Here is a 9927-nt window from a genome sequence, read left to right as displayed (position 1 = left end):
AGGAATGCCTAACCCGATGGATGAACATTGTGGTTACCTAATACCTAACCTTAGGCTTGTAGGTAGTACCAGAAGTAGTGACCAGTGTTTCCATGTTTGGCTGAAAGATTTTTATACCAGTTTCTGGGGTTCTGCTTTTCACATGTTTACTGTTGATACACTACACTGTGCTCTCCTAATTCAGTTTATCACCAGGAATTCACCACATAACTGTGCACAGCAACGCTGGAGAGGCTGATGGGTGATGTGTTCTAGCACGTTCACCTTTTAAGCCTGGCTGATAAAACCAACCTAGCATGAACACTTAATTTCAAATGAATAAATGTTTAATGTTGCAACAACTGTTGAGAAACAACATTAAAGTCATCTTTGGACTCTCATAAATTGTTAATCTTTTCTCCATCAGTTCAGAGAGTTATAAATAGTTCTGCAACAAGGACTAAATATTCTGTTGCTAAACAAACACTATGCAGCTTTCCAAGCAAGTCAGAGTAGGCTAACAAGGAACTCCTGATAGGTTTATAATGTATTTTTATACATTTTGAACATAAAAGGTCAAAGCTCCTTTCTGCAGAAGTCATTTACTAGCCATAATACTAGCAAAGAAAGGAGTGAAGTTTCTTGATTTAGCTGGATTAGCACAGGAGAAATCGCACATTTTCCTCCCTTTCTGATCCCTGTATTGGGATAAAAGACCGACTTGGGGCTGTCTTGAGAACACATTAGATAGAGGAGTCGGAATGGTCTAGAACCTTCATGTGTGGGAGGCATACTGCTCCGTCAGCAGCACCGATACAATCCTTCTGTTCAGAGAGTTTGAATATAGAGCACCTGTGAGATGCAGCTTAGACAGAAATTCCTCATCTAATATAACAGAGCCTCAAAAAGGATTTTACTTCCACTTGGGAGAGATTCAGGCTTCTGGGTGAATATATTGTTTAGGTAACCAAAGATGTCACCTTTGCTGGTGAAAACTATAACATGCAGACCTAAAACAGTGTAATTGGCAATTACGTTCCTCTCAGAAAAAAAAGTGTTCTAAAGTCAACAGTGAGAGTCTTGTTTGGCTGCCACTTTAGGTTAAAAATGTACTACTACATGAAATTATGTATGCATTCAGTATATATCTATGTATTGTGTATGCTGTCAGTACTTTTCAGTGCCTTTTACAATAAAACCTCACCAGTTTGTCCTTGCTATTTCTTTTGTTTGTGGTCTCCAGATCAGTTCTAGATACTGTGACAGTGCAAGGGAACCGTTGTAGACCTGCTACATCTGTAAAATGTTCCTCACTATGGGCCCCCCTGCAGTTTGAATTGTGATGTTTCCGTCTTCATTCTAGCAAAACTGGCTTTGCTGTTTGAATGGCTATAACCAGGAAATGATTAACTGAGAATAACTGAAGCCCCACTGATATATATTAAGAGTTTATTAGTTCCTTGAAAGTGGGATTAAACTATAAACGGTAAAAAGGGGGGAACTGTCCTTGAGGGGAAAAAAAAAAAAATAACATGAGCATCCAAGTATTGACTAGGGTCTGGTTTTTTTGATTGGGAATGTTAAACCATGGGGTTTCTTCTTAAACTGCATATGGGCCTGTTGCCTGAGGCTTTTATTGCTTAAAGTAATTGGAATACAGATTTCCCTGCTCTGATTTCCTGGAGTTCAGTGACAAAGATAAAAGTAGGCACTTTCCTTGAGTGTCAAAATAACTCTGTGCAGAAATTGTATATATCAATGTTAATTTTTCATGTCTGTCCAAAAAACCACAGATCTTCCAGCATTTAAGTTCACTAAGCTGCTGAACAATGTAATTTATCATAATCTAGGAACATTGATGGTATGTTGAAAATTGAGAAAAGAATGGCAAATGGGTGATGTCCACAACCCCAGCATGATCTTTTAGAGACTTAATTTTTGAAGTTCAATCATTTAAGGCCTAAAATTTCTTTAAAGTGGAAAAGGTGGTGTTTATGTGTAGGATCCTCAGACTCAATGTATTGTTTAGACAAGAAATTATATTTGCCATGGCAGTATATGATGACTGTACAGTGTTATCCATAATGGGAATTTTCAGGAGTGGCTGTATCAGATGTATCGAACCATTCACAATTCACTTTTCTTTTAAATATATCATACCTGGAGAACTGTACTTCATCATTGCTTTTTTTTGAAGCAAGTTGCTCCTTCAGCTTACTTAAATAGTAAACGATGATTTGCTTTTAAAGGGCTCCCCGTGTCCCTGTGGCAACTGCAGGTCCGCTGTCTCATGGCCAGTAGCTGTGAAATCATGGCTCCTGAGATCAGTCATCTGGCTGGCTAACACAGAGCCGAGACCTTGGCGTTTCTGCTGAGTTTGAGACTGCACATTGCTTCTTCCCAACAGTTTTATCTGTACCAAGGAATTTTCTGATGTCCTGACTAAAGCCTTATGGCTAATCCTACCCACTGAATGCTGATTGCCGCTGGAAATGCATGAAAGCTAAATAACAGGCTCAAAGTTCATTATTCTGGTGTTCTGTCTTGTCACCTGGTTTCTCAAATTAGCAGGTAGCACACAGACTTGTGTACCTTTCTCTCGTAGCAGGATTTCCTTATAGCCATATACCCCTCTCTTACTATGTGCCCTGGATTACAAGATTTCATAGGATCACAGGTTAATGAGACTGGAAAGTATTTTTATTTTTTTAACAGCCTTTTTTTTTCTCTTTCCTCCTCACCCCAAGCTATGGTAGTGGCTGGAAGAGCATATTACGATAGCCTTGCAAAGATCGGGGATATATCAGCAGAGTCTCCAGTTTCTAAAGAATTAGGTAAGTAAAATCTCATTTTAGAAAATTACTTCAAAATATAGTACATTTATAGTAAAATGAAATTAATTAATCCAAGTTTTGTTCTTTCTTGAAAATAATTCCCGAATTTTCGGAAGATCAGCAGCAGCTGATCTTCATTTTGGACTCCTGTGGCTGGCTTTGAAATGGTACTGCTCAATCTACACAAGTGAAGCTGTCATCAAAGTATTTCTAACATTCCTGACAATAGATTCTAACATCACTACAAAACAAAGAAGCAGGAACTATAGTGTAAAGAGGAAATATTAGTTTAAAGCCTTAATTTTCTTTTTGACAAAAATAACTTGATAAAGTGTCTTGTCTCTGAACTTTTTATTACGGGCAGTGTAGGACTCTCAGCATGTAACGTGCATCTGCTCTGGTAACTCCCAGTAGTATGTTAATTCAGCTGATTAAAGGAAGGGTTTAGTAAATGGACTTTTAATGATTCTGCTCAAGTAGAATTGAAGGGGAAGGCCCTTCTTGAATGGTGGCCTCTGGTTTCCATGTGCCTGCATACATTTTTATGATCTGTTCTGAAACCACTTCTGTGTGAGTGTTAACACTCTGCGTTGATCGCTGGGAGCGGCAGAAAGCAAACAGTACAAAGCAAACAGTCCTAACATAGTCACTTGCTGTATTTGCTTTGCAGGTTGTTTACGGAAAGCAGAGTTGCTGGTTTCAAACTATAGAACAAAAGTATGAGAAAGCTAAAAGTAATAATAATGCAGTCTTCTGAAAAATCAACAAATGCATCATTACACTTCTTGCAATCAGGGAGTTGGTCGAACGTGTGGGAAGTAACCTATTTACTGAGCCTCGTATGACTGAGGGATATCGTCTGCTTGTTTGCAAATATTATCATTGGTTAGTCTCCAGATGAAATCTGAAAACAACTGGTTTTCCCTGTTATTGGGACAATAGAGAATTGTGATTGAAAATATATTTTTATTTAACTATGAATTCTTTCCTGCAATTTTAAAACCTTTTTCTAGATATACTGGATCGAGAAAACATGGTCATCTTCAGCGTCAGGCCTCTCTCTAACACTGCTTTCTGCTCACCTTCTGCTTAAACTGTTACTGCAGCAAAATCTTTTCTTCTTCAGGAAGACAGCCACTCGGGATACTCTCTGACAGATTCTTAATTCAGGGATAAGGGAAGTCAACAAACGTTGGAAAAGGCGGGGTAGTATTGTCAGGAGTCTGAGAGAGATCATTTGCATTTTTTTGAAAAAGTCTTAATAATTCTGAAGCTGGGCTGTAACACTGAACTGTTTAGCAAAGAAATGTGATACGCCCCAGATACACCTAAAAGTATCTTTGCTTAAAGAGAAAAGAATTTACTGCACCTGTTAGTATTTTCACAATACGAAGCAGCATGCTGAGCGGTATCGCTGTGCACAGACTAGATCAAACTGTGCTGTGGTGTGCTCGTTTGTGGAGCCCGATAACCCCAGTGGAGTTACCGCAGGCGCAGCCCACTGTGGAACACTCTTTGCTGTGCGGGCCATGAGATTGCCCAAAGACTTGTTAGTGACCACTAGCAGCTCTATCGTGCATAATACATCTGTTACCTTTGCCAAAAAAGAGGTCAGTAGGTCCATTAAATGTTGTGATATGTCTCTGAACTGCTGCTCTGGAATGTATTCTCTGGAGCAGCAAGTGAGCTGACACACTGGCTTGTTTTGTAAGAGCAGCAGACTAAAGGTGACTGGAAAAGGAGCAGAGAGGAGCAGTTTCTGTAATTCCATGTGAGTGTTACCTAGAATAATTCTATAACTTTTTAATCTTCCCTTGTTTAAGATTATATTGTAAGTGCTCTTCCTGTATTCACTGAAATTAATAGCAACATTCCCACAGATGTACGTAGGAGACCGTTATATTTTTTAATATTTAAGACATTATCCTGGCTTTTCACAGTGAATTAGATAAACCAACAATGACCAAGTTCTAAAGCGTTTTGGAATGCTTTAGTATTTGACCATAGATTGAGGGGCTGTGATCTGGATTGCCAGTGTTTGGGTCTTTGGACAACCAGAAAATGTAAATGTTTTTGTCCAACTAAAAAAAATTGAAACGTCCAAAGTAAATACCTAATGGTTGAAACTAATCCATTTAAAACCAAACAAGCCTCTCCCCCCATGGCTTACCAATTTAACTACCATCAGGACAATTGGCTTATGGATGGCAAGACTTCACAGTAATCAGAAATCCACAGTGCTGGTTTTTTACATTGTATCACCTACGGCAGAAATCAAGGGAAAGCATATCTGCCAATTAATTATCCGTGACGCATCTTAAATGTACATGCCTTAACTGTACATGTCCATTAGCTCTGTGTTTTCACTCATCAGCCACTAGGTAATTTTTGTCTGTAAAATAGTGCTAGAATAAGATTCCCCCTTTTCCCCTTTCTCTGATCGTTAGCATATCAGTCTGTAACTCTTGCAGATACAGTTCATGTTAAAATCAGGTTTCTGAATGAATAATGAACAGGGGAATGAGGCAGGAACAAAGATTTCAGGTCATCCCTGTGGCAACTTCACCTTTAGTAGGAGCAGAGGAAAAATAATGTATTATTCTGAATTCAGTGGAAAGGGCTACAAGGCTCATGTGGCTAAAACAACAGTATTCTTCTGAATTTGTGGAGAATCTTTACTGGAATATTGCACTGAATCATTCTAAAGTTCAAACCCAAACCTGCTGGGTGACCTAGAGCATATTTACTGCCAAGTGTGATGTAAAGATTTATATCAAAAACACAGTCAATCCTTCCTTCTCATAAAGAAACACAGAACATGGTCTTCCTGTAATGAGTGAGTAAAATGGATACCAACCCCACAGCAGAGTAAAAGCAGAAATGGGAAAGAAATGGGGGGGAAAATTTTTGAATTAGAGAGTAAAATGCATAGAGGGGAGGGAAGTAGTGGGCAAAAAATCAAGTAAAAATGTCGAAGTGCTTTCTGCTTTCGAATGAGATGATTGGAGCATGCAAATGAGAATGAAATAGCAATCTGGATATTCCAGCTGATTCACAGCTTTTGTACTAAGTATCTCTATCTTCCAAGACTGGTTGAAGCTCTCTGAATTATTTTAATACAGGAAAACTTAATATGCGTATGTTGAGGAAGTAGAAGTGTATACTGCACTCATTAGACAATCCTTATAAATAAGGGATAAGGTTATTTAGGGCAACATTCTTTCTAATTTTTATTTCCCTAAATTTCTAAGCTTGTAGTTGTTCAGACTTGGCTATAAGCATTTAGGAACATTACCTAAATTGTGTGGTTCAGGTTATTCTGCAACAGGGAATTTGCATCTCTCTTTCCTAGGCAACTTTTGGAAATCCCACTAGGAAGAAAACATAGGAGACAAGAAACGGCATGTTTAAAAATGTTAAGATTTTATACTATTCAAATTCCAGCATAACACATCAGCAAAATAAAATTTGGAGTTTCAATAATACACTAAAAATAATTTCTCATAGGAACTGATAGAGTGTTAGAATAGTCACTTCCATGATGTGTTGCTAATTTTTTTGTCTTGCCCAAAACATAGGTGTGTGAGGCTTTGTCTTACCGATTTTTAGTGCTTCTAACTTTAACAAACCCTCTCTTCTAGTATCATAGGCTGTCTTTGTAGCCTTCACTTGTCAAGGAATCAGGAAGTTCATTGCTGCTCTACTCATTGAATACTACTTCTCAGAGCTTCCGATCTGACCTCTTTAGCACCTGCCAGTTCTCCTAGCTACGACTCATTTATTACCTTGTGGGTGTGAAATCCCCATTTGTTGTGTGGCAACTGTATCTACAGCAGTCACCCACAACTGGGTCTGTACCTAGAGCTTATTGCTCAAGAACTACTAGGTGTAAACTATTCATTGCTTGTCAAAATATAAAAAGCCAAATTTAAAAAAAAAATTACATTGCATGGTCTTGACCAGTGGAACTAAACTACAGATGTTCAGCGTGTTAAAGGGAAGAAGCAGAGGAGACAAAATTCCTTCCCTAGTCTAACCAGGAGTGATAATTTATTTAAAGATTACTCTGTTACAGATCAATTTTTTTTCATAGTCTCATTCTGTTGAAACTTACTGGAAACAGGTATGCAAAAGCTTATGCTCATCTACAGTCTGAAATGTAAGAATTTGGAAAAATTAAGGTTCTTTACAGGAGAAATTTTCTGGTTAAAACCAACATATAGCTGATCTATATTACTCGTATAGAAAAACATTTGGAACAGAATTGGGAAGTGCTTATTTTGCTAAAAATAACATATCTCCTTGCTGAAAAACTTCCAATCAGACTGTAATGTAAGGCAGTGCCACCTTTTCAAAACACTTTCAAGTATTTGTCATTCGTTCCTGATTAATAAGCAAAATTGCCACTTGAGTGGTTATGTTTCAAAGCTATAGCTCTCTTGCTGTTTCTGTGGTAGAACGTGTAAGTGCTGCTCTCGCTACTGAGAAAGCCAAGCAGAAAAAGCAAAAATTCCGTTGTTGGGGATGAATGTAGCCAGTTGCACTTCAATTAAAAAAAAAAAAAGGGGGAGAGGGGGAAGGCAGAGTTGTTGACCATCTTTAGCATATAAATTGGCCCTTTCAGCTGGAATCCTATTTCACTTGTCTTAGATAACACCTAGCACCCTTCACCGGCTCATTTAAACTAAAGGAAACAGATGGTCATCTCGTCCCATCTTACTGCATCAGCCTTGTCTTTTCTGTAGTAGAAACGTTCTGCTTTTGGAATAGGTTATGTTGGAGAGAAAGACAAGTGAGGTGTGCCAGCAACTCGGAACCCCTTTAGCACCTCATCTGGTGGAAACTTCTGGGAAACCAGCTTAGAGGCTGCAGTTTAAGTAGCCGGTGTATCAGGCCAGCTTTTCCTACGGTGCATTAATAAAACACTCTTCTACAATAGCTGTAATGAAATGGCATTGGAAGAAGTCACTCCATTCTCTTCTTATAAAAGGAAAGTACACAGAGAGCTGTCTTGAAAAGGAAGTACAAAGTCATCGTGTGGAGGTTTTTAGATTTGGGGTTTTTTTTCAAGAGTGAGGGTTTTGTATCTTCTAATTTTACAATAGCATTCTGGCCTTGTGCTGTACAGACCTCCAGTCGCTATAAGACAGATGGAAGGAGATGAGCCAGCCTTCCTAGATACATTTCCACTGATGAATAACTGGATTAGTGGAAACTTCCTGCTACTTGTAGTTCTACTTTTCAAGGTTATTTATAAGGTTAAAATGAGCCAATCATACTGACTTTTTTTTTTCTCAAGAATCAGTACTGTGGCTTTCAGTGTTCAGTATTCTGCAAGTAAACTTTGATAAAAGTCTGCTGGAAGAAAGAAAAACTTCAGTCTTAGACACTTAAACATGAACAGCTTAACTCCACACCGAACAGTTTGCCTGACCATCTATTGCAGAGCTATTGGAAGCTGTATCTATTCACTGATTTATAAATCTGTTTAACTGTTCAGATATTCATAAGCTTGTGCCCTGTCAATAGCCTGGCAAAAGCTCCTGCAGGTCAGTGTTCATGAACGGTGAAGAATATTTGGCATTGTGCTATTGATAAACCCAAAAAAAAGGCAAGAGAAGCCTGTCACCGTGTTATATCCAGAGCCGTAATTAACCAACAAAAATCACAAAGCGGTCAATAATCAATGAAGAAGGTTGCTGCCAAACCTGTCCTGGACAACGAGTGATCAGGTGGCATCATACAATGAAGCTGAACAAACAGCTGTTAGCGAAAATCTTGTGGTGGGGCTTGTTTTTAAGTTCTGTAATCTTTCCGTGCTAAAATATAAACCGGAAATGATTCTAGCAAGAAACGGAGAGAACAAGAGGTGCGTTTGTTATTAAACATAAAGAATGTAAATGCTTAAAAATTGATGTTGCAGCTTCTTATATGCCTACCCCAGTTTGTCCTGTATACAACCAGATTTTGTAACTTCTGTTACACAGACTTCCAGATAAGGTGCAAACTGCAGCTTGCAGCGGCTACTGCCGGCACACCCACTTGTGTGCGGTGACTGCAGGTCAGCACAGAACATCCATAAGGATACAGGTGACCGCACAGCCTTGACGGAAAAATTAGATGGTTAAAACACCTACAGTGAATGTGTGCTTACTTGATATCCTCCTGCTTTGCCTCAAAGGCCTGAGGAAATAGCAAAAATACCATGAAGGGCATCCTTAAAGGTCTTCTGACTGTACTGGAACCATTAAATTCCACGAGTCTCGTCGCAAAGACATCTTTCATCTTGCAGTGGAAAGCCTGGACAAGATGCCCTGAACTTCACCTCTGTATACGTGCGGTGTTTCCTAGATTGTGGCTACTGTCTGTCAGGAAAAGAGTAATTTGGAAGGGTGAGAACTGGCATTCTGCATGCACGGCATGTGCACGTTCCCCAGCAGCCCTTTGAGCTCACCCAGCCGCGGTAGATCACTGCGATCACTGGGTGCTGGGGCTAGTGCGGAAGGCAGGAGGCCGCTCTCGCCCAGGTGATGCTTTGCAGTCATAGCTTCTCTTCACCGCCATCCCCAGGTGTGTCTGTTGGCAAACAAGTAACACAGAGCTCTGGAGAAAGTGTAGGTAGTTGTCTTCTCAGGGAGAGAAACACATGAAAAGTAAATTATAGCATTGTGAAGAAAATTACATTATGCGTAACTAGCTTGTAAATCCTTTAACCAAAGCTCTAACTACATTTTGTACGTACAGTGAGCTATTCCCAATGAATTATTTCTAAATGAAAATTCCAGCATCAGTTGTAGATGTTGTTTGCGTTCCTGTGGCGGGGTGGTGGAACCAAACCAGTTGTCTGGGACTTCTGAGGAAAAGATTTTTATCAAAACTTTCGGCTCAGTTTGGGTGTGGATTTTTTTTTTTTTTTTTGACACTGCTGAGACTCTGAATCTTGGTGGCAGTTTCAAAGTGCTATAATAAAAATTGCAGTGATTCCTTGCATTTTGCTGAATCTCATATAACATTTATAATGATAACTTAAATATTTATCCTCTCTGGTACTGGAAAACCTTAAAGAACTTCAGTTCTTGCTGCTTAGCATGACTTGGTTGTTCCAGTCCTGCTG

At 39.1% G+C, this 9927-nt stretch overlaps 1 protein-coding gene across 1 annotated transcript in view; it reads left to right on the top strand.

Annotated features, from left to right (window-relative positions):
• BAIAP2L1 (BAI1-associated protein 2-like 1) overlaps positions 1–9927 on the top strand; it is a 26676-nt gene that overhangs the window by 1139 nt on the left and 15610 nt on the right. Inside the window, exon 2 of the mRNA XM_010138664.1 lies at positions 2727–2813. Coding sequence (XP_010136966.1) covers positions 2727–2813 — 87 coding nt within the window. The remainder of the gene's footprint in view (positions 1–2726; positions 2814–9927) is intronic.

Source organism: Buceros rhinoceros, unplaced genomic scaffold, assembly GCF_000710305.1.
Source record: "Buceros rhinoceros silvestris isolate BGI_N320 unplaced genomic scaffold, ASM71030v1 scaffold29280, whole genome shotgun sequence".
Classification (NCBI taxonomy): domain Eukaryota; kingdom Metazoa; phylum Chordata; class Aves; order Bucerotiformes; family Bucerotidae; genus Buceros; species Buceros rhinoceros.
This window is presented reverse-complemented; position numbering and strand designations above follow the sequence as displayed.